This window comes from Talpa occidentalis, unplaced genomic scaffold (assembly GCF_014898055.3).
Source record: "Talpa occidentalis isolate TD23 unplaced genomic scaffold, MPIMG_talOcc4v2.1 talOcc4.5, whole genome shotgun sequence".
In the NCBI taxonomy this organism is placed as follows: Eukaryota; Metazoa; Chordata; class Mammalia; order Eulipotyphla; family Talpidae; genus Talpa; species Talpa occidentalis.
In genome coordinates, this window is record NW_023604861.1 from 5,340,687 (window position 1) to 5,365,208 (window position 24,522).

Here is a 24,522-nt window from a genome sequence, read left to right on the forward strand (position 1 = left end):
GGGGCCCGGGGCTGGCGGCTCTCATCCCATCGGGGCGCGCGGGGACAGCGCCCGCCTTCACCGGCCGCGCCTTCCCTTCATCGCGCGCTGCCGGGGCCCCCTGCTCGCGCGCGGGCCGCGGCCAGCATTGGTTTTTATTCTCCCGAGCGGTGCCGCCGGCTCCGCGCGCCCCTGGGCCGGGTGCCCGCGGTGGGTGTCTCAGCGGCGAGCGCCCGGCGCACGGACGAGGGGGAGCCGCGGGCGCCCGGCAGGATTTCCGCCGCTCCCGGGGCGAACTACACGTCCCAGGAATCCGCGGAGCCCGGACGCGTGTGCGCCCCGCCGGCCACTTGGAGACGGTCTTACTCAGCCCGGCCCGGCGCGCCCGCCAATCCGCGCGCCCCCACCTTGGGCTGGACCCTGAGACGGGCTCGCCCCCAGGGATGCTCCGGGCGCAGGAGCAGCCTAAGTTCATCTTTGTCCCGAGGAAGGGGAGCGGCGTCTTCCTCGCCTGTTGCAGCCAGGCCCCTGCTGATTTCCCGGGGGAAAGTGGGGTCCCGCGCGCCCGCGCAGCACAGCCAGCGACCCCTTGGGGGGCCCCTTTGCCGCGGCGATCGGTCCGCGCGCCCCCGCCCGAGCCGCGCCTGGCCCGGTCCTCGCCGACGCTTGGTTGACCCGAGGATCGTCTCGAGCGTCCGTCTTGTAAATGTTCAGCATTTTGCTGCTTTGCTGCTTCTCTCTGGGGACGGGTCCAGCGCTGACCGAGACCGGCGGACAGAGGCGGCTGAGCCCCGAGAAGAGCGAAGTATGGGGGCCGGGGCTGAGGGCGGCCGTGGTCCTGCCCGCGCGCTATTTCTTCATTCAGGCGGTGGATGCCTCGGGCCAGAAGTAAGTGCAGAAGCGGCCCCTGGCTCTTTGGGAAGCTGCCAGAAGCCACGGTTTCCCCCTGCCAAGTGTTGCTCCCCCATTTCCAGGATACTGGGGGGCTGGCCACGTCTGGTTCCCGACGGGGTTTCCCATCCTGATCACTTTTCTCTGCAGCTTTAGAAATAATTCCGAATTGACTGTCTCCAGCAGTTTTCACAGCGATTCCAGCATCGCTGCGGACACAAACCTGTCCATCCTGCTAGAAGTACGATTTCTCACTACTTTTGCATAAGTTAAACTTGGCTGGTTTCATTTTTCTGGTATTTTGTTTTAATATTTATTTATGCAGACAAGAGCTGGGGTGCAGGCCAGAGGTGTGGGGGGTGAGAGGATTCACCAGAGACGAGTGGGGAACAGAACAGGCAGCCTGATGAAATCCACTGCTGAGGGGAGCAGCGGGCGAGTCAGGAGAGGTCTGCCGCGCCATGTGGGTAGCTCCCTGGCCGGGGATCGAACTCGTGCTGCAGAGGCAGCGGAAGCTTCATAGGTTGTGTCTTAACCCCTTGCGCCACCAGGGAGGCCCGGGTTCTGTATGTTTTTGTGTGTTTGCTTCATTTTATTGCATTCAACTCTTAAAACATCCAAAATGTGTTTTTATGATTTACGTATTTCTGATGTGATTGTCTTTTTCATTGGTGTATAGCAACTGTATAATATTTAGGGCAAAAAAATCTAGTCTTGGCAATAAGTTTCAAAGGAAATTTATCAATTTTGTCGCTTGGCTTTAAATAGTACCACTGGGAAAACTAAACTTCATCTTAATTGTAACCACAAGAGCACCCAGCAAACAGTTTTATGGACTGTCACTTAAATAACACACTACCTGCTGGCTTTGGCACACGGCTGGGAATGATTTATAATGCTGACATTTTTAAAAGAATCATTGAGGAAGATTTTGCAAAAAAATCATTGTCTGTAGAAGCACCATTTGATCACAAAGTTCCATTTGCAATGAGCACGAAAGTTACTGTAGATTGATAAAAATAGCTCATACGTGGATGGCACAAGTATGTCCTGTGTTTATGTAGATGAATACTCTTAACATAATCCCTTGCAGTTTTCTAGTGAAACCTGGCCGCGGTCATACTGTCCCTTTGTTCAATTTCTGGTTCTCCCGTTCATTCTGTAACTAAGACAATAAAGACCAGAAGCAAGCACATGTTAAAGGGAGAAAGTGGAGCGGAATAGTAAGGTTCAAAGACTGGACAGCACAATCTTTGCATGTTTGTTTGTTCCTTAATCTTTATGTCTCCCTGCTCTTCCCATCACAGATTTACATCATCTCCTGGTGAAAAGGTTTTCCAGGTTAAAATCTCCGCCCCAGATGAGCAATTCACTAGAGTCGGTGTCCAGGTTTTAGACAGAAAAGATGGGTCCTTCATCGTTAGATATAGAATGTATGCAAGCTACAAAAGTCTGAAGGTAGAAGTTAAATTCCAAGATCAACATGTGGCCAAATCTCCATATATTTTACAAGGTAATTTGAAACATGTTTTTGGAACAGTATTTGAATAAAATATTCCATGCTCTGCTGTCAATAAAAACCAATTAGCATGATTTTTTTTTTCACTGAAAAAAAAAAAAAAAAAACAGACATTTCCTACTTGAAATCCAAGGTGAGCTTCCTGGCAAAAGAGAGAAATGCAAAGTTTGAATGGAAATTATAATTTGATAATAAAGAAAGAACATATTAATAGAGAATGTGCTCCCTAAGGAGACAGGAGCAAGAAAATTAAGCCATGAATGTGGTCATAAGTGACACTTTTTTATATGCATTTTTTAATTGAGGCGATACTGGTTTACATCATTATATATGATGCAAGGGGTTAGGTTCACACCTCCCAGCTGCATGTGACTGTTCCACACCCACCACCAAGGACCCCACAGCCCTTCACCAAAAATCATTGGGCCGCTCCCCTAGTCATATTTCAAGGGTTTGTTTTGGTTTAGTTTTGTCTGTTCCTCTGTTTTGTGTCTCTGTATCCCACATGGGAATCATCTGGTATTTGTCTTTCTCCTCCTGACTTACTTCTTTTACCATCATCCCCTCCAATTCCATCCACACTGTCGCAAATGGCAGGAGCTCATCTTAAGGGACGCTTTCTTCATTGGAGATATTTAACTTAAGTGACTGATAAATGCGATTGATCCCAGAAGGGAGAAGGCTTGGTGTAGAGGGGCCAGCTGACTTGTTCTTCATATACAATAAGGGTACAGTTTTGCTGCCCAGAGCTGTAGCTTTCCCTCTCGGGGGAGACAGTGCCCTAAGACGGTGGGGGAGCTGTGTGATACAGAGACACATCTTCCTTTGCCTCCCTTCCAAGAAAAGCAAACGTTTGTAAAAAGTGTCTAAGTTCCTTTCCCACATTCCCTGCAGGACCTCATGATATGATAAAACCTGCTAGACCTTAAAAGCATAGTCACCCTGACAATGGCCTGGATCGAGACAGTCAGAATTAGGAAAAGAAATGGTAGAAACATCGCCACTCTGTTGGCATTATATCTATAAACATGTACTAATTCATTACACTATTAATAAAGCAGACCATTTTGAGGATTCCCTGTTTCTTTAGAATTCTGTTTTTAAAAGCAGAGCTCAAACAGAGCAAGTTTCTTTATTTTTTTTTTTAAAGATTTATTTATTTATTTATTTATATAAGCGCTGGGTATAGTCAGAAGCGTGGGAGGGTGAGAGAATCCACCAGAGCCTGAGCGGGGAACAGGACAGGTAGACCTATGAAATACACTGCTGAGGGGAGCAGCGGGCGGCAGGAGAGGTCTGCCACTGCCACGCCATGTGGGACCCTCGCCAGTGGCCGGGGATCGAACTGGCGCTACATAGGCTGTGGGCAGCTTCACAGCCCAGCGCTCAACCGCTGCGTCACCAGGGAAGGCCCAGGTTCTTTATTGGCTTGAGTTGGTATGATGATGATATATTTACCCATGGAGAAAAGCACCTTAGACATTGTAAGAACCTGCCTGTATAGTAGACCATTGAAAAATTAATTGCATATCACTTTTCTCTTTCATTAAGACAGGTGTGCTCCTCTAATAGTGTTTTACCAATGTTTGGTTGTTGTTCTGTGCACAATTCATAAAGAATAATGGACTGTAATAACCACTGTAGATAAAAAAGCAGTGCCCTTCTTTTGACCTTGTGTCTTTCTTTTGACCTTACGCCTTTCTTTTGCCCTCATGCAACGGGCATAAATGTGAGCTGTCAGAACAGAAACCTGACTTACTAGGCTTCCCCTGGTAATAATAGAATTTTTTTCCATCCAAACGCCCTTTCTGTCTAACTAGACAAAAGGTGTGAGGTCTAAGGTGGATTCTGTTCCATGTTTCAAATGCTGACCTTTGGTGCTCTGTGCGATTAGGGCCAGTTTACCACGAGAACTGTGACTGCCCTTTGGGAGACAGCGCAGCCTGGCTCCAGGAGATGAACTGCCCAGAAACCATTCCTCAGATTCAGAGAGATCTGGAACATTTCCCGACCATCGACCCGGAAGCGATCGCAGCAGAAATCCCAAAAAGATTTGGACAGAGGCAGAGCCTGTGCCATTACACCCTGAAGGATAACAAGGTGCAGTTCTCACGAGGGTTGTTTGTTTGTGGCTTTCTGACTATTGGGCCACCCCCACAGCACCCCTTTATTAGAAATCATTCTGAGGGCCTGTGGGATAGATCTTGCCTCTGGGAAGTCTCCGGACAACCTTGGGACTAATCAGTGAAACGTCTGATTCTCTTGCAGGTTTATGTCGTGACTCACGGTGAACATGTAGGTTTTCGAATTTTCATGGATGCCATTCTACTTTCTCTGACTCGAAAAGTAAGTATTTATTTTCTATTAGCTGTAACAGACTTGCTAAGCTCAGATTTTACAATATAATTTTTCAAAGTAAAAATAATAGTATCAGGAGTGTTTTGGGAGCCTGTTATGTTCCAGTGTTCTCTGCCATGTAGTTCCCTGGCACTCCCACCACAAAGGGCTAAAGTTTGGGGGGCTTAAATGACAGAAACTTAGTCTCTCTCCATCCTGGAGGCCAGTAGTCTAAAACTGAGGTGTCAGCAGGCTGTGCTGAAACGTGTAGCAGGGAACCCTCCTGGCTCTTCCTCACCTCTGAGGGGGCTGACAGTCCTCGGTGTTCTTGGCTTGTAGCCACATCACCCCAACTCTGCCTGTCTCACATGGCTAATCCCCATATCTCTGTGCCCTCACTTCTCACAGGACAGCAGTCAGGTTAGATCAAAGGCCCATCCTCCTCCAGTACACCATCCTCTTAACTCATCATGCCCCCAACAAACTGTTTCCAAATAAGGCCATTCTGAGATATTAGGGTTTATTTAGGCTCTGTGCATGATTTTTTTTGGGGGGGACACAATTCACCCCATAACAATACCTGATAGAATACCTTATAAGGAAATTATCTGGGTAAAGAATCTCCTTTGAGCAAAAAGAAGACTTGCCATGTTCTGAATCCTGGTTTTTAGTATAATAGGCTTGTTCGTAGGGTCCTGTTGGGGCACTTGGCAGTGATAGTAAAATGGCTGATAGGAAGAACCATGCCAGCATTTTGATCAATTGCTTCCAAGCCATTTATTGATTAATCTCCGTGCATATCTGTATTGAATTACTCATGGAAAATCAAAGCCCCTTTCTTAAGATTGCAAAGCAGCTACAGGAGTTCACTCTGAGTGCAGGTACCATCCAGCATCCATATCCCTCTTCCTTTAAGCTCCAGTCTCAGTGCTAGGTTCTGGCAGGTTGGTTATTCGTTTTTCACTTATCTGTGTCAGTCCATTGCAAATAAGAATGTTTGTCAGTACTCCGGTTTATCAAGATGCTTCTCAGACTGATGGCCAGTGCAGTCTAGACTAAAAAAGTAGATCTCTCTTTACCAACACTGTACACTCCCAGCAGCTAAAACAACAGTGGTGGGTCCACACAGTCACGCCCCAGATGGCCTGGCTTGCAAGTCCCTCATGCTGGCTTCGGTATCGCAGAGACATGTTGATTCTCAGGATCGACACCTGAGCCTACATAATGTTCTCATGCAATGTTACATCAATAAAAAAATGTTAAGAATAAAAAATAAAAAAGCAGGTTCGTCTAGCCTGAAATAGGAAATGCTCTGCCCTCTGGAGGTGGGAGCCCAGGGGGCATGTGACTGAATTGGGCTTTTGTCTCTAGGTCAGAAAGGATTCCACAACCAAGGGCTGGGAGTGGGGTGCTTGGGTGCCCTAGCAGGCCCAAGGATGGGGGAGGTGGCCTTCCCCCACGAACAGGTGGCTGGGGAGAAGACCCAATGCAAGGTGAGCAGCTCCTCGCTTTCCTTTTTCCAGGTGAAGATGCCAGATGTGGAGTTTTTTGTTAATCTGGGAGACTGGCCTTTGGAAAAAAAGAAATCCAGCCCCCACCTCCATCCCATCTTTTCCTGGTGCGGCTCCACAGACTCCAAGGACATCGTGATGCCGACCTACGACCTGACGGACTCCATTCTGGAAACCATGGGCCGGTGAGAGGGGGCGCTGCCAACCCAAAGCCTGGCTTCTTCCCTGCTGGTGTCCCTCCGACAGCCTCTGCTACGCGAGGGCCTGGGAGGAAGACAGGTTGCCTTTCTGTTTTCCAGAGTCAGTCTGGATATGCTGTCTGTGCAAGGGAACACGGGCCCTCCCTGGGAAAGCAAGAACTCCACGGCGGTCTGGAGAGGCCGAGACAGCTGCAAAGAGAGGCTGGAGCTGGTGAAACTCGGCCGGAAGCACCCGGATCTCATCGACGCTGCTTTCACCAACTTCTTCTTCTTTAAACATGATGAGAGCCTCTACGGGCCCATCGTGAAGCACATCTCCTTCTTTGATTTCTTCAAGGTATGACATCCTCCCTGGCGAGTCCTTTTTGGCTTTCTAAACGTCTTCATTTGGGGGAGGGCAATGGAGGCTTGAGGCCTATAAATTGAAGGAAGCCAGAGAGGAGCACCACGTTGCGTGCCTTTCCAGGCCTGGGGGCCCTGTGGGTTCAGGGTCCCCGAGGGCTGGGGGCTGGGGCTGGCAGGCAGGCCCTGATGTGAAAACAGCGTGGCTGGAGCTGCAGTGCCTCCCCAGCTGACCCTCTGGAGAAGCCTGTTGAGCTCCAAATCCCTTTTTATTAATTAAGAATGAAGTGATTCTACAAATACTTTCCCTAGAGCTATGGCATCACCACAGACTGAAGGAGATATAAACCAGCTGTCTCTTGTCAGGCCTGCTGGTGAGAAAATGTCTTGAAATCCATCCAAATGTTCTGTCTGGGAATTCTAGGGATTGGAGAGGGAGGGAGGCTTTCCTTGTCTGCGCTGTGGATGGCTCTTGTTCCAGGGAACGATTCTTTTTCTAACTCCCCTTTTCATGTGGGGTGGGGGGGACACTGCCCTAGTGTCTGAACCTCCCAGTGGTTTGGAAGCCCGAGGTGCTGGGGGAGGCGGTCGGTCATCCATCCCGCAGGAAAGCAGTTGATGAGCTTGGCCTGTAGCAGACCAGCTGTCCTCCGACCGGTTCCAGGCTAGCAGGCCCACTTCAGCAAAGCCGCGTGTTAAACTGTGGGTCTTTTCACCCAATGCTTAGCACAAAGATTTTTATTTTTTAAAGATTTATGTATTTATGCATACAAGAGCTGGGGTACAGGCCAGAAGTGTGGGGGGGTGAGAGGATTCACCAGAGACAGAGTGGGGAGCAGAACAGGCAGACGGACTGAAATACCCTGCTGAGGGGAGCAGCGGGCAAAACAGGAGAGGTCTGCTGCGCCATGTGGGTAGCTCCCTGGCTGGGGATCGAACTCTTGCTGCAGTGGCTGTGGATAGCTTCATAGGTTATGTCTTAACCCCTTGCACCACCAGGAAGGCCCCAAAGATTTTTTTTTTTTAAGTAGTAGTAAGAGCCCAGAGGGTGTTGTGACGTGCCTTGCATTATCCCTACCAGCCTGACTTTCTACAGCTGAGCATAAGGGATTGCCATAAGCTAGAACATTCTGATTCATAGATGCTCTTGCCCCCGAGCTTGTCTGTTTCCTGAGCACGTGTGCAGCCGGGGATGTTTAGGCAACACGGTGTACATGGCCCATTTGCTCACAGGATGCTCCAGTGCCATCTGTACCAGAGTGGCAGGATGACAAAGTCGTGATAAACCTGCTTTCCCGGTGGCAGCTGCAGGCACCAGTTTTATTATTTCAACAGCTGCTTCCCCATTAGTCCGGTTGCCCTTGATGACATTTGGGAGGAGTAAGATGAGCATTTAGCTCTGGGTAGCAGGTGGTAGCCTAGGTCCAGCCTGTCTGCGTCTGAGGGTGGGGGGCTTTCTGGCGGGAAGAGGAGGAGAATAGAGAGAGTGGGAGAAAGGTGAGGTAATGTGGTTCTTGCCCCACTGCTGTCGCGCAGCACAAGTATCAAATAAACGTGGATGGCACGGTGGCCGCCTACCGCCTGCCCTACCTGCTCGTGGGCGACAGCGTGGTGCTGAAGCAGGACTCCATCTACTACGAGCACTTTTACAACGAGCTGCAGCCCTGGAAACACTACATCCCCGTGAAAAGCAACCTGAGCGACCTCCTAGAAAAATTGAAATGGGCCAAAGATCACGATGAGGAGGTAAAGTCAAGTCCACCGGGAGGCTTGCTCACACGTGTCGCCCAACCTCGAAAGTCCACCTTTAATGTCTTGGGCTTGGAGAGGATGCAGGAGGCGTGGATGTGGACCCACCTCCCCAGGGGCACCCCCTCCGTTCCTCTCTGGGTGAACATGGGTGTTGAGGTTTGAATTAACTGTCCCCTGTGTACATGAAACAAAAACTGAAACTTGGCCTGCATCGGGCCCTCCGGCAGAGTCTCCCTTCTACTGGGAAGGTGATGATTAAGATGGCCAGCCTGGCAGGAGGAAAAATTAATCGTGCTATGGATTGAAATGAGGGATGACATGAAAGAAGCCTTAAACTAACGGCTGGCCAAGTTTCAGGCAGTGCATTAAGCCTCATCCTTTAAAGCAGGCTTTCCTTTCCAGGAGACACTTAATTCTATAAGGCCCTATGTGACTTCTCAAACTTTCAAGCCTTAAAAACCTCCCTTTGATGGAAGCAAACATCCTGCTAGGAAGTTCTATTTCAACCTCAGACTTCCCCCAAAGATATTTTTCTTGCTGACACCCCACTCCATGGGTACTCTGAAGATTGATTTGCATATGTCTGCATGGGGAAAAATATACATTTCATTCAAGACTATTTTTCATTGTTCCCATAGGCAAAGAAGATCGCAAAAGCAGGGCAAGAATTTGCAAGAAATAATCTCATGAGTGATGATATATTCTGTTACTATTTTAAACTTTTCCAGGCAAGTATTTGCTAAGAAAATAGACAACTTGTACCTAGATGTGTTAAGCACAGACTAGTTCACTGAACAGTTTCTAAAAGTATGTTAGAGATACATGTACACTTCTGTGGGTAAAAATCAGGGACAAATATTAAATATTAGTGAAAGAAGTAGAAAAATCAAAGATGAGCTCCTGGAGCGTGCTTTAGCACTAAGGGAAATGTATTCACGTGAAAACAACATGTGGTGTGGTTAGGAAGCTGGCCTCGGCCTCTGCAGGTTCCCCTGCGTGGTTCTCTTGGAACAGTATCGTTGCTGCCTTCCCCTTTCTTTGTCTAGACAGGGTGAGGTGTGTTTGGGCCTGTTGTACTGACCCCAGATGGAAATTGTTCCATGGACCTAAGCATTTGGGGATTTGTGACCCAGGCTTATGTGAACATTTGGAAGACTCTTTATTTAAAAGAATCAAAATGCATAATAAAAAACTTGCGAATGATGAAACTTAGATGCACATTAAGATTTTATCTCAGGTAGCAGATACCCAGCCCCATAGCTTAGGTGCTACCCTGGAACAAAGTGGGTCTGTCTCTGGTCTGCCCTGCCTCCTCTGCTTTTTAATAGTTTCTGGGATAGGGAAAGGTCAGAGAGGGTGGAGGGGGCGCTGAAGGCCTGGGGGCAGGGTGACTTAAAGGGACGTTTGTTCATCCAGCTCATGGATACTAGCACACAAGCCCCGAGCCCGGTACCTGGCACAGAACCAGCGCTCAGTAAGTGGGGGGGATGCAGCAAGCTGTGGTGGGCAGAACAGAAATTGTCCCTGTCCTCAAATTCTCAGTCTATGGAAGATTGTGGATGTGATTATTTTCTCTACAAGGCAGATGGTGCTTAAAAAATAAATAAATAAATCACACGAGTCCTATCAAGGAAAGACAGAATTAGGATGGACCCTGGGCAGCCAGGTCCAAAAGATACACCTCTTAGAAGCTCTGTTCTTGAGTGTGAAAGGGGGTACAGAGGACTATGCATATTGCAAGTTGACACAGGCAAGGTTAGCGGATCCTGTTCTAGCAAATTCCAGCATATCTGATTCTGTTAGTGACTTGTGTTATGTAAAGCATGCTATCGTATCGTTGCCTGTACAGGAATATGCCAGTTTACAAGTGAGTGAGCCCCAAATCCGAGAGGGCATGAAGAGAGTAGAACCACAAGCTGAAGATGACCTCTTTCCTTGCACGTGCCATAGAGAAAAGGTAACGGGCACTGACTTCTGTAGGAGTAAGCACCACCTGGCGCTTGGATAGATACGGGGTGGATGGTATTTTCAAGTGGAATAGCCTCATCTCCCTGGGAGAAGGTTTGACAAAGTTCATCATCCCACTTTAGAAATGAAAAAACATATAACCTTGATCAGATTAGTCATTTTCAAGCAAGCTCTGTGGATACCAGTACGTGCTGACTGCACTGATAAAAGGCAGAATTACATATGGACAGATGGGAAGGCCAAAAAGGACCTTCAAGGTCAGCCGGTCAGTAAACATCTTCATTTTCACGTTAGCAAAACCGAGTGCAAAGAAGAATTTAGCTCAGAATCATTCTGCTGTGGATATAACAAGGCAGAGACCAGAACCAATCTCTCATCATCAGATTGTGGGTAAAGACATGGGATGGCAGAGGAAGATGTCTTGATTGTACTTAGGTGTTTGAAGGAAAATAGCGGCAGATATGAGGGTACATGGGTATATTGCCTTGCTGTTATTTTACGCATCATCGTCATGTCTCTGAATGCACAAATTCAGACTTGTGGATTGTGACAAGATGAGGCAGCAGTGTGGACAATTATCTTTACCTCTGGAGGAGGGGGTCACAAGGGTTGAGGGGACCACAAGCCTCAGTGATGTGATAGAGCCGGCCTCGCAAACTCACTGATTGTTAAATATTCAGGAATGGCGCCCCCTGGTTCAATTTTTGGTAGTTTGCACTTACACCATGAGCATCAGCCCACGTGCCAAATCAGAGTTTTGGTTGGATTTTTGTTTTTGCATTTTTGAGAGTTGATTTGCCTCTCACCAGCCCTCAGAAGTGTACGTAGCATATCATCAGAGTCACCCGTCAGGGCACCAAGGCCATCTGGTCGGCTCAAGTCAAGGAGGAGAGAGGAATTTTCAGAACTGCAAGGGCTTCCCTCACCAAGTTTGTGATTTGGTATCAATGTGTGTCTGTTGGCTCCAAATGAAAGCAGACAGTTCGCTTTCTCCACTGGCCTTTTTATTTTTTCCCTTTGCCTAAGTGATTTTGAGGGGTGCTGAGTCAGTATCTCCCCCTGACAGCTAGAAACTAGGGGCTAGAACCATGGCTTTGTTTATTTATTACTAATTTTTCTACGCTCACCCTCACTGATAACTAATCCCTAGCAGGAGGTCCCTCCAGGAACAGCCTGAGATGTCCAGCCCCCATCTGGGGGGGGGGGTGGTCCAGTCTTAGTTCTAGGCATGAGAATCCACTCACAGTAAATTAGCTTTTTTCCTTCTTTCATCTTCAGGAAAAAATAAATCAGACTAGTGCAAGTCCTCTTGACTCCTGCAAGACCTCTTGATGGCGCTAAATATTTTACTTCTTTGTTGCAGGCCAAAGATGAACTCTGATATGCCAAATATCTTCCCTTTAAATAATGGTGCTCTGAAGACTTTTTTCACTGAAATAAGAATGTTTTTTAAACATTGATTCCATGGACAGAATAAAATCTCTCACATGATCATTGGATTATGAAGACGTGCTGCTTCGCCTCGTGCAGTATTGCCTTGCCTGTCCTTGGAAGCGCATTTGAAGAATTTTATAATAAAACCACTTCTATTTTAAAGGTCTGTGTTGTAGTTATTAGCTGTGTTTGGACCATGGAGCAGTAACGAGGAGGAGCCTGGGTCCTGGACTCCGCGTGGACGACACAGCAACCTCACCCCCATGCAGACTCTGGGTTGGCAGGGAAAGCAATAAACCTGTATCTTGAGCCACTCTGCTAGTCAGTCACTCACATGCAAACCAAATTCTAGTTAATGTGTCTTATCAGGCCTTTCCTACTCTCAGCTCTGCTTGTACCTTGAATTAAATCTCTCACCACCTCCTGATCCAGAGCCTCCAGCCTTGTTCTTCCCCTCCTCATACATGTGCTCCTTGTCTGCAATGCCACCATCCTCCCTGACTTAGATCACCTTCCATGCTCTTTTCTGGAAACCTACTTTATGGTCTGTCTTAGATTCTCTCATTGCACTGTCTTTTAATGTCCAAATGATTATGATTTTAACAGAGAAGGGAATACCCACTTATTCTTTCACAGCTTCTGTACATTGCTTACAAAACCCTTCTCCCAGGTGACTCACCTGTCTCTTAGGTCATCTTCTGTATGAGGATCCTAGGACTGCCAGTAAATTTCCACAAACTTGGTGTCTTCAAACCACAGAAATTTATTCTCGTGGCTCTGGGGACCACCAGTCAGAAATCAAGGCATTGGTATGGCTGACTCCTTCCGGAGGCTGTCCTCCAGGCCTCTCTGCCAGCTCCTCATTACAAAAGACATACAAGGATTTGTAGCAATAGTCGGGTAAAGAGAAACATAGGGTGGGGTCCCAAAGAAGCTTCAGTCCAGGTGGCATTTGGTGCCAGGGTCACCACACCACACAACTGACAAGGGACATTGAAGCTCTACAAAGAGCACAAACAAAGAAAACAAGTGACTGATCAAAAAAACAGGCAGAAGCGCTAAACAGGTACTTCTCCAGAGAAGACAGAGATGGCCAGCTGGTGAAGCAGAGTAAGGATTGGGGGACAGGTCACTGTGGGTTCTCACCTGTGTGCTCACAATTACAAGACACTACTCTGGCTCAGAATTTGACCACAACGGGCTTATTTAAAGGGAGATTGGTATATGGGCCTCCCTGGTGGTACAAGGGGTTAAGCACCGTACTATGAAGTGATCTGCAGCCGCTGCAGCATGAGTTTGATCCCCAGCTGGCCAGGGAGCTACCCACATGGTGCAGCAGACCTCTCCTACCTCCCCACTGCTCCCCTCAGCAGGGTATTTCAGTAGATCTGCCTGTTCTGCTCCCCACTCTGTCTCTGATGAATCCTCTCACCCTGCCCTCTGCCCCGGCACCTCTGGCCTGTACCCAGCTCTTGTATGCATAAATAAATAAATCTTTTTTTTTTTTTTAAAGGGAGATTGGAATAAAGGAAAGTGTCCCTCAGACCACAAATGGCCAGTTGTCCTACCCCAGATAGCAACGCAGTGTCCAGTCATCCAAACCAAAAGGTGCTCGTGCAAGACAGTGATGTCCCTCCGGTGAGAGCTGGGAACTGGCAGCCCCTGGTAAGGGTGGCCCAGGATCCAGGTAATCAGTGACAACTGGGGTGGCCGCAGCTGGAGCAGAATCATAGCATCTCTCCTGGAGCTGGTCTCTCTTTGAACCCTCCCCAAGCTGAATGGTGCCCTCGCTGGAGTTTCAGCTTATATCCCCCTTCAGGGTACCCGCCTTTCAAACCCGATTGGTCTATTTTCCAAACCAGCTGTTTCCAAGATTTAATTGGTGCCATTGCAAGCTTAAACCTAATTGGAGCTTGGACCAGGTCCCTTTTCAAAACCTTCTCAGGGGTTAAAACGGAAACCCTGGCAGTGTCCCCAACCTGTCCTGGCCACCTGGCACCGGGGCTGGCCAGGCAAGCGCTGCTCTGTCTGAATGGCCTGGCCAGGTGCAAACATGACCCACGTGTCCCCAAAACCGCGTGGGTTTTTTCCCTTTAAACTCAACCCCGCTGTGCCAAGCTCAGCCAGCAAATCTGGGGCCAGGGGGTAACCCGGGCTGATGCCCTGCAGCGGGGGCCAGGGGCCTTCAGAGAACCGGGGGCCACGAGAGCCTCTCACACGGGCACGTGAAAACCTGTTGAGCATCACTTATGGGGAAAGGCGTGAGAACTGCAGCTGTCGGGGAAAGGAGGGCTGCGCCTGGCACGGGAGAGCATGCCCGGGTGGGGGGAGCCCCGACTCAGCAGGGTGGGGGCACACGAGAGAGGGAGCCCTCCCCCCCCCCCCCCCGCGCGGGCGGTGCAGGCGCGGCCAGCAGCATGGACGTGTGCGCGCGCGTGTGTCTGGTTTATAGTTGCTTGTTGATTTTAGGGGGGGAGAAAAGGGGAGAGGAAGGACTAGGGTCTAAATAAGGGGGGGTGCAATTGCACGGGGAATAGAACCACAGTGAAAAAGCATGCATTGTGCAAACATGAAAACTGATGCAAGAATTACATAAAATAAAATATTAATTTAAAAAATGCACCAGCATGGAGGAGGGTCGGGCGGCCGGGGCGGGGGGGTCCCGGGGCGGCCACCCCCGCACCCCAGCGCCAGGAGGCCCGCGGTGGACGCGCAGCCGAGCCCGCCCGCGCCCGGGCCGGCGCGGGGGCTGCCGGGAAGGGGGCGGGGCGGCGCGGGGGGCGGCGGGCCGGGGAGAGCGGCGGGGGACTCCCGCTCCCGGCGTGCCCCGCGCGCCGCTGCGTCCGGGGGCGGGGCCTGCGCGCGCGTGCGCCGTGGCGGGGCGCGCGGGCGGCGGCGGCGAGGCGGTCGCTTCGAGCCGGCAGGTTCGCTCCCTGAGGGGCGTGAGGGCGGCGCGCGCTGCCGGCCACGGTCCCGTCCCGGTAAGTGCGGCCGCGGCGGCGGGGGCGGGGCCTCCCGGGAGCGTCGCGGCGGCCCGGGCGGCCCCGGCGGCGGCGGGTGGGCTCGCGGCCGGCGCCCCTCAGGGCCGGCGGGGAGGGGGAGCCCGGCCTGGGCGCCCCTCGGGCCCGCGGCGGCGCCCGCTGAGGCCCCGGCGGCCCGGCCAGGAGCGCCGCGCGCCCCCGCGCCGTTGCCCCGCGACGGCCAACGTCCGCCGGAGGACGCGGGCCCGAGGTCGCGCGGGGCGGGAGCGGCGCGGACCCGCGGGGGGCGCCGGGGAGGGGCGCCCGGCGCACCCCCTTCCCCGCCTTTCCCGGGGAGCCCCGCGCCCCTGCGCATAAACGCGCGCGCACGGCACCCCGGGGCGCGGGGGGCGCAGGACGCCAGGGGGGCGGGCGCGGGGGGCGCGGCGGGCGGGGAAGCGGCTCCAGCCCGGCCGCCTCCCCGGGACTCGGACGCCCGTGGGACCCGCGCTCCGGGCGAGGTGATCTTGAGGCTCCGGCCAGAACACGCCGCCCCTGAAGGCTCGGTTCCCGCGCCCGCTCCGATCCCAGGACGCTCCCGCCGGCCGCGCCCCTCGGGCCAGCAGACGCCCCGCGCCCCGGAGTGAGCCGCGCGGGGCCCCGCCGGGACGGGAAGGATCGTGGGGCCGGGAGAGGCCTGGGAGGCACCTGTGCTCTTCTGGAGTCTTTTGTCAGGGGCGTGTTTCACCTGCTCAGAAATGGAGTGTGGGCCTTCAAGCGTCCCAGGTGAACGTGATTTCTGACCCTGCAGGTCCTCCTCCTCTCCGGGGGGTCACCTTACAAACCTGGGCGCACCTGTGGCACCTGTGGCAGGGACCGCAGCGGTGCTGGGCGTTGTGGTTGAAGCAAAAGGCCGGGCCCAGGCTCAGTGTTCATTAGAAGTTCGTGAAATTCATTATACACAGTCCTTGGAATATTCTGCAGCCACAAAGAAAAGTTCATTGTATAAGCAGAAAAGTTATCGCGAAAATGTACAGTGTCTGGGGGGAGGAATATTCCTATTTAATGGGGAAAAACAGGAGGTGTGTTTCTATAGAAACGTGTTTGTATATAAAATATGTAAAATCTGGAAAGGTCGATGAGAAGCAGGGAATATTGGAGGAGGGGATTCGGGTGATAAAGCAAAAAGAGAATAGGGAGACGTCGCTATGTTTTTGGTACCTTTTGACTGTTGAACCATGTTTTCCCCTGAATGGACGAAGGAATAGATGTTTGTTTTTTTTTTTTAATTTTCTAGAGGCATGTCTCATTTATTTATTTATTTATTATTTGTTTGTTTTTTGGTTGGTTTATACAAGCACTGGGTACAGTCAGAAGCGCGGGAGGGTGAGAGAATTCACCGAGCCAGAGCGGGGAGCAGAACAGGCAGATCGATGAAGTACACTGCTGAGGGGAGCAGCGGGCGGCAGGCGAGGTCTGCAGGCCTGATGGGACCCTCCTCCAGTGGCCGGGGAGCAGCCGGGGATCGAACCGGCATTGCAGAGGCCGCGGGCAGCTTCGCAACCCAGCGCTCAACCGCTGCGCCACCGGGGAGGCCCCAGGAATAGATGTTAATGGGGAAAAAGTAGATGCGCGATGGAGATCCTGATGCCGCCAATATCCTGAACAGCAGAGAATCTCACAGTAGGGGGACCCCAGCATTTCCGTGGCTGGCAGCATTTCGTAGTTCTTCAGTGGTTTGGATCTTGTTGGGACTGAAATGAATACCAGACTGTAGTTTGGGGTTCCGGTTTGCTCCGTGTGTCTTCACCAGGCCGAAACCAAAATTACCTAGAGCCTACTTTCATCAGACAGAGTTCAGGAGAGCTGCTGGAAGTCTGCCGAGCCCCAGCTCAGAAGCGGCTCCATGAAATCTGGATGTATATTCCTTGAGCTAAAGCAGGTCACACAGCCGAGCCCATAGAGGGATGATGTCTGCTCTGCCTCCCGGGAGGCCCAGCAGATCACCTGGGTGTGGGCGTGCGCTTTCATTGCAGGAGGTGAGGGAGAGTTGGTCATGATGAAGTAAAGAGGTTAATAGATGATGTGGAATTAAATTGAAGATGGTTGAAAAGATGCTTAGAACGCCGTACAGGTGTGTGCACAGATGCTTAGAGAGTTTTCTTTTCTTTCTTTTTTTTTTTTTTTTTTTAAGATTTATGTATTTATTTATTTATTTATACAAGCACTGGGTACAGTCAGAAGCGCGGGAGGGGGAGAGAATTCACCAGAGCCAGAGCGGGGAGCAGAGCAGGCAGAAGGAGCGAAGGACACCGCTGAGGGGAGCAGCGGGCGGCAGGAGAGGTCTGCGCGCCATGTGGGACCCTCCTCCGGTGGCCGGGGAGCAACCGGGGATCGAACCGGCGCCGTAGAGGCTGCGGGCAGCTTCGCAACCCAGCGCTCAACCGCTGCGCCACCCGGGAGGCCCTTGGAGAGTTTTCTTAAGGCTTTATGCCTGGGTGTCACATTTGCTTTATCTTAATACAACATCTGCCAAACCCTCACCTGACCCTGTAAACAATTCTGAGTGTACTCAGGAAACTTGGCAATAATGAAATAACGAGCATTTAAAGATACCATGGAGAAGTAATTCTAAATGTGTTTATTTCAACTGCTGCGGGTGTTCATTCATAGTTCTTGTGTCATATTCATGTCTGCCAACCCACCTTTCACAACAGAATCTTCTTTTCAGGGAGATGTCCTTTGCTTCTCAGATGTAATGCACTTTAAGTTTGTTATTCGACAGTGAAAATGAGTCATACAGAGGTAATACATATTCTCATACGCTATGCATCTTCAGAGTTCCTCCTCTTTAATTTTTTTCTTTGGTAGTCACGTGGCTCTAGAGGTGTTTTCATATTTTGAACTGTAAAATAGAGTATAATTTCAGTGATTAAGAGTAAAGACTCGGGATTAGACTACCTGAGTTAGAATCCTAGCTAGTGGAGTGTATAACTTTGGGCACATTACCTAACCCGCTGTGCCTCAGTTTTTGCTTCTATAAAATAGAGATGCTAGTATTTGCCTTACAGGATTATTAGGAAGCTTAAGTGACTTAATACGCACATAGCACTTAAAATAGTACCTGATACATACTGGGTACTTTGTTATTAGCTGTAATATTACTGCTGCTTATTTGGAGGCCATGGTTTGAATCATGGGCCTCATAAAACATGTATGGTTATCCAGTTGGTGGAATAGAAAAGGAAGTAATTTTTGATCCCTTTATTCTCTTGAATTCCAGGTTAAATTAAAAATACCCTTTGGAAATAAATTACTAGATGCTGTTTGTTTGGTACCTAGCAAGAGCTTAACATACGGAATTATTCTTACACATGGAGCATCAGGAGATATGAACCTTCCTCATTTGATGTCACTGGCATCCCATCTTGCATCTCATGGGTTTTTTTGCCTGAGATTTACCTGTAAAGGCCTTAATATTGTACATAGAATTAAGGCATATAAATCAGTATTGGTAAGACTATTTCTTTTTTTATAATTACGACAGAATTCTTAGTTTGAAAATTCTTAGTAAATTTCAAATAAATTTTACTAGTCATTTGGTTTAAAAAATCTTTTAGTAAGTAGCCTTGAGAACTCAGTACATTAAAGCTGTTTAGTGGTTAGATTTCTCTCTCTTTGCCATCACTTAGTTTCCATGGAGATGTTCATATCATAAATGTTCCTGGTACTGCCGAGGAAGCTACTTATGATGTGATTCTCTTATTGGAATTATACAACTTTAGACTACGCTTCTGGATGTTTGCATGTCATATTGTGAATGTACAGATATGGTACTATTTTCTGTTTGTTATTTAGAAACTAAAATTGGATAAAACATTTCAAGTCTGCTAAGTTTTTCAGAGCACTAAGTTAATGTTAGTATTATCAAATTTGTGTTAGTTGGAAGCTTTTACTGACTTTAAACATAATTTAATTTAAGAAATTTTTAATTCTTGAATATTTTTAGATTGTGATTTTTTTTTTTAATTTGCCTTTACTACCCAACATATAATTGATAATGAAGGTATTGCTAGATGAGCAAAGAGCCGATTACCACTTTGAAGAGAATTCCTTAAAATTTTATGGTTGTCTTTGCAAAGATTTTATTAATGATGAGACATATGTAAATATATGTTGGTTATCCAGTGGGATATCTTGTAGGAAAAGAATTGATACGTGTATATATACACACACACAATTTTTTTTTTTTTTTTTTTAGAATTATCTAAAGACCTCTGGAGAATATAAACTTGCAGGTGTTTTCCTTGGAGGTAAGTTGCAGTATTTGTGAATACTTGCTTTTAAATCTATTCATACTATAATGGCATAGGTAATCAAGAATTAAAATTAATTGATTACAGGAGGCTAGTTTAAGTTTGTTTTGGCAAGTCACTCCATGAAGTACTTTGTTTTTAAAGTAAATTTAAATATAAACCTTATATGTATTATATAACCTTATATGTACCATATAAACCATATAAACCTTATATGTATTATAACCCGAAAGTCTCCTTATTTATATCCCTGTGTCACCCTCTCTCATTTGACTCCTTCACAAGAATTGTCCTGACCTTTGTAAGTATTCTTCAGAAAATAATTTTTCCCCCTAATTTGATGTAGGATCAGTTTTTATCTCTTCCCCAGGCTTTATCATAATGGGTATCACAACTTGTTAATTGTCACCTCTTGGAGTTAAGAATCTGCTCTGTCATCACCGCTACTTACGTGCATGTTTGTATTTCAGACTGAACTTAATTTTAACTGATTTTAGGTCGTTCAATGGGCTCCAGAGCAGCTGCTTCTGTAATGTGTCACATTGAGCCAGATGACGCTGATGACTTTGTTCGAGGTCTCATATGTATTTCTTACCCACTGCACCACCCGAAGCAGCAGCATAAACTTAGAGATGAAGATCTGTTTCGTATAAAAGATCCCGTTTTGTTTGTGTCGGGGTCTGCAGATGAAATGTGTGAAAAGGTGAATTACAGCTTGATGTTCTTGTGAATCAGAGAGAAAGAATGAAAGGCAGAAATATCCTGGGAGTAGGATACTGCCTGCAACATTTATCCTCTTTTAACAATGCTGATTTGACTAATGTTTTCTGTGCCTTTGTGACCCTGTCGCTTTAAAAAATAATAATAATAAAAATAAGAGCATGCTGACAGAATTCGTCTCCGGGAAGGAGAGTGGGTAACCTTTAAAGTCTTACTTGGAAAATGAAGGAATACATACATCTGAAGCTTGTGATTTGGGGGTTACTAGACAGCATATTTAGCGTTTCAACATTCAAGCAGATTCTTCAACTTCTTGTAAAATTGACTCTTGGAAAGAAATAATTTGTACATATGAACAGATAGTGGCATATTTCCCAAGCATATGATTTCCTTGGGGAAAATATTTTTTAGAATCTTTTTGCTCCAGTTCACTTAACTTTTAGCGACAGTAGTGAACACTTGCTGTTCTGTGGTGGTGTTCTTCTGAGAGGCGTGGGCTTTCTTTGCAGATTCCACCGCCTCAGAAGTTGTCTTTAGCGTAGGTACTTATTGAATATTTTGTGACTGGACGCCAGGTATAGTAGGGCGGGAGGGCATCTTTACACGAGTCTAGTATCCTCTTCTTTTTTTTTCCCTGTAGAACTTGTTGGAGAAAGTGACACAGAAAATGCAAGCGCCTAATAAAATCCATTGGATTGAGAAGGCAAATCATTCCATGGCAGTGAAAGGACGGTCAACAAATGATGTTTTCAGAGAAATAAATACACAGATTTTGTTTTGGATTCAGGAAATCACTGAAATGGACAAGAAATAATCGTCTTTAGTTTAAAAAGCCATGTTATTTTGAATACAAATACAGTTGATTTGATAAAGGACAGCACAATGCCCAGTGTTATGAGACTACTTCAGACTAATTTAATGCTCTTTAATGTCCCCGTTTTTAAAATGTTTTGTGAAATTAAATGTTCTTTACAATGTCTTTTGAAAGCACTGTTACAGTTATATAAAGATGATGTACAAATATTGAGTGGTCTAAATATAATTTATTTTCATTAATATAGTTAAGTTTTGAAAAAATATTAAACATTTGAATTTTGTTACAACAGTACTTTTGTCTTATTGCGGTGCACCTGAGAAAGTAATTTCACCTTTAAAAAGGAGAACAAAACTTAGGATAGTAAATTTATCCAATTTTATAGAAAGTATACATCTATTCCTCTGATCTTCTAGTAGAATGAAGATATATTTTCAAATATTGAAAACAAGGAACATTTTTAGGGAATGAGGTTAACAACTTATATTTGGAGCTTAGATAGGGGAAGCTACCTGGAGACCTCTCCAGTGAGGAGAAGGAAAGAAGGAGTAGGGCAGACGTCTATGCTGTGGAGGTCGAGTTAGGGCACTTAGTTGTGCTTTGGGAAGTCCAAATACCACCTGGTCTGGACTTAAATGGCACTGACTTAGGTATTAGAGGCGGAATTTCTGTCTTTCCTGGAAAGGGCACCACATGTCATGAGGCTGATAGATGTTCTAACGAGAGGGAGATTTCTGTCCCCTGGCCTCCCTACTGCCCTGATTGGCCTTGCAAACCGCTTCATAGTACAATGGGAAGCGCGCAGATTTTTGAGGTTCCTCTTCCTTCCCGAGTGGAGTCTGGGTTGTCATTTTTCTAAAATGCGGGAGGAACAAAAACCTGGACAACGGGGTGCAGATCGCTCATATTACGGGATGGAGTTTAGTACAATTGTAAGGGCAAAGTTTGCGTATCACTCAGTGCATCATTTTTTGACTAATTTCTTCAACCTAGATTTTAAAAAATAGTATGTCATCAATATGTTACACTTGGAATTTTTAAAAATTTGATACCAAAGCGTTGTAAATATCAGCTAACAAATACAATCATGGTCTGTTAAGTATAAATCGAAAAATATTGTATAAATTGAAAAACACTGTACTAGAAGTAAAACTAGTAGTAGGAAAAAAGTATACAGAGGATAGCTTCTCCCAAGATAGGCCCTAATATAAAAGTATAAAGAAGAAACATTTAAAAGGTCATTAACCAGGCAGTGTAGTTGTGATCAAGTCACAAAATTAAACTATAGGCATAATAATGGGATGAAGTTTGAGATTTTGTTTAAAGAGCTCTCCTTAGGCCTCTGTTAGGCCCCATTAATGGCACAACCACTTTCCCTTCTTAACTGGGAGTTAACTCGCCTGTTAAGGGTAATTGGAGAATATTGGAAACACGGTAGTTTTGATGGGGTTGGATGCTCCTGACATCGCAGGAACTACAACAAAAAAGGGATCGCCGGCTAACATACTATCAAGCACAGAACAGCCAGCAGCAACACAAGTGTCTGGCCCAAAATAAGAGTCCCTGCCGAGAAACTGTCCTATACAAACAAACTTTGGCATTGTCTTTAAATGCTTTCTTCCTCACCACTAACTTGAATACCACCCTCACCCCCTACCCCAACCCACCCACCTGTCTAGTTCATCTGCTTTTTTTCGAGAGTCAAATCCTTGGTTTTCAGTCTCTTCCAGTCTGAGTCTCTGCCTTCTTTATGTTCCTCTGCCTTCGCTCTAATTCAGGCCCTGGTCTCTTCTCATCTGTGTAACTGAGGTAGACTCTTGGCTTTCATTATGTTATTGTTTGCTTACTTCAGTAAATCAGTTGACACCTCCAACTGAAAAACTGCTGCTGGATCTCCAAAGGCGACTTAGGTTAATATTCTTACTTCATGGCTTGCCACGATGAAACCTATGGACATTTAGCCTTATTCCCCTTCATGTTCTCAACCTGTACACGGTACTCCAGCTGACCTGGACTACACCAAGCTCTGAAACAGGTGTTTCTGTCTTCCTGAGAATTTCTTGTTAGTCTTTACTTGTGTTACCAAATCACAATCACCTTTTAAGGCCCTCAAATGTTCTTTCCCTCTAGAACTTTCCTTGAATTACTCCAAGTATATCTCCAAACCCACTAGCATCTTCTGCTTTGTTAATCACAAAGTGCCTCTTGGTAAGCTATTTATGTATCCCTTCGAGGCAAGGAGTGGTTTTTACTCACCTTTGAATTCATAAAGTACTTTGCAATTATTGGTTCAATGCCTTGCACATTTATTAGTCAAGTATTCATCATATTGAATTAAGATACTTACAAGGAAAATTCCCAAGCATTATGAGCAATCCCTGGTTTTATAGTGCTATTTTATACCTCTATTATTGGGACTTTTTTGCTAATACATAAAAAATCGGGGTCACAATGCCCAAATAGTTAAGAATGTCATTGGTAGAGACAAAGGATTTTTGAAAACCTTAATGGAATTTTTTTCCTCAGTGTTCACTTACAGTGTCGGCATCACTGCCATTAATGAGCTTTCTCTGGTATTCATTATTGTCTTCATGATTTCTAAAAATAAGTTTCAGCATTTCCTTTCTATGCTACTCGATGCTGACATAAGAAGAGGTTTCTAGTGCAAAGGATAGAAGCATCTGTGCAGAAAACGAGTGTATTTCTGTTAGTAGGCAAGTATATAAATAACAAGCACTTCAAAGCCCTGGAGGAGGATGGTCTTTGCCTCTGTGCAAACTTCAGCACAGCAAAACCTCTACACAGATGTTCCTTTCCACTTCTTACAAGAGCTGGCTAGGGATTCAGTGCCATAGAGCTCTGAGACAGCTAAGGAACTAGAGGGTAAGGGTTAAGACATTTAATCCCCATTAAGGTAGTTAACATTAAATGCAATTGGGATTGTTTGCCAGCCAGCGAGAGAAATGGAGTATTTTGCCAGTTGCATTAAATTGTATAGTAAAACCCAGCAGAATAAAGTCTGATTATGTATGTAGATTGGGGGCGTGGGGGGGGGGTACACCACCAGAAAGGAGAGCATATTTTACCCTAGAAAAATTCAGAGGAATTGCTGAAGTTTCTTCTGGAACTAATGAATGCCTACCATGTATTCTGGAGAATTAATGTTTGCAAAGACAAACCCAAAATTACAGTTAAATGTAAATATTGTAAATACCTGTATTGTGTGGTCCAGTATCAGGAGCTCAACAAATCTTGGCTTAAACATGTGACACACAGGCTCGAACTACCGTTAGTTCCAGTGTAACATGTTTTTCTTTCCTCGACCCACCTTGAGTAAGTGAAGATAAAGGAGTATTAGTTACATCTCGACAGGTATGTTAACTGCTTTGGTGGATAGTCCAGATTACCTTGTTACTAGCTGATTAAGCTCATAGTCTATATACTCTCTAGACTCTGGAGACTTGGAGGGAAAGGGATCTTTCTGGTCTGGCTCTGCCCCACCCCAATTCTGACATCAGAGCATCACAAGTAAGCGGCTCCTTAGAATATCTGGAGATGGGGGTGGACAGAAAATTCACCAGGAGACCCTTTCGAAATCTAACTTAGGTTTTCAGTATTAACAGTAGACTTGAATAGGAACATTGCAAAAAGAAATATAAAATGAGGTGTTCTATTTTAAGAGAATAAACTCAAGCTATCATATGTTCTATATAGTGACAGTAAAAAATACATATCATAAAGATTATATTCAAACTAACCTGGGGCATCTAGTATTGTTG

The 24,522-nt window shown here is 46.9% G+C and overlaps 2 protein-coding genes across 3 annotated transcripts; both read left to right on the top strand.

Annotated features, from left to right (window-relative positions):
• The first annotated feature begins 391 nt into the window (after positions 1-391).
• POGLUT2 (protein O-glucosyltransferase 2) lies at positions 392-12,097 on the top strand. The gene is made up of 10 exons (XM_037528712.1): positions 392-867; positions 2,178-2,383; positions 4,284-4,489; positions 4,658-4,735; positions 6,250-6,422; positions 6,537-6,774; positions 8,316-8,525; positions 9,170-9,259; positions 10,381-10,488; positions 11,863-12,097. The coding sequence occupies exons 1-10, from the start codon at positions 686-688 to the stop codon at positions 11,878-11,880; spliced, it is 1,509 nt and encodes a 502-aa protein (XP_037384609.1). The 5' UTR covers positions 392-685; the 3' UTR covers positions 11,881-12,097.
• A 2,741-nt stretch (positions 12,098-14,838) lies between these two features.
• TEX30 (testis expressed 30) lies at positions 14,839-21,031 on the top strand. 2 transcript variants are annotated; one of them, XM_037528715.2, is made up of 6 exons: positions 14,839-14,914; positions 17,625-17,698; positions 18,177-18,407; positions 19,155-19,206; positions 19,707-19,912; positions 20,570-21,031. In XM_037528715.2, the coding sequence occupies exons 2-6, from the start codon at positions 17,684-17,686 to the stop codon at positions 20,741-20,743; spliced, it is 678 nt and encodes a 225-aa protein (XP_037384612.1). In that variant the 5' UTR covers positions 14,839-14,914; positions 17,625-17,683; the 3' UTR covers positions 20,744-21,031. The 2 variants fall into 2 exon arrangements, with proteins under 2 accessions (XP_037384612.1, XP_037384613.1); XM_037528716.2 differs by lacking the exon at positions 14,839-14,914 and adding an exon at positions 15,559-15,679.
• The last annotated feature ends 3,491 nt before the right edge of the window (positions 21,032-24,522 follow it).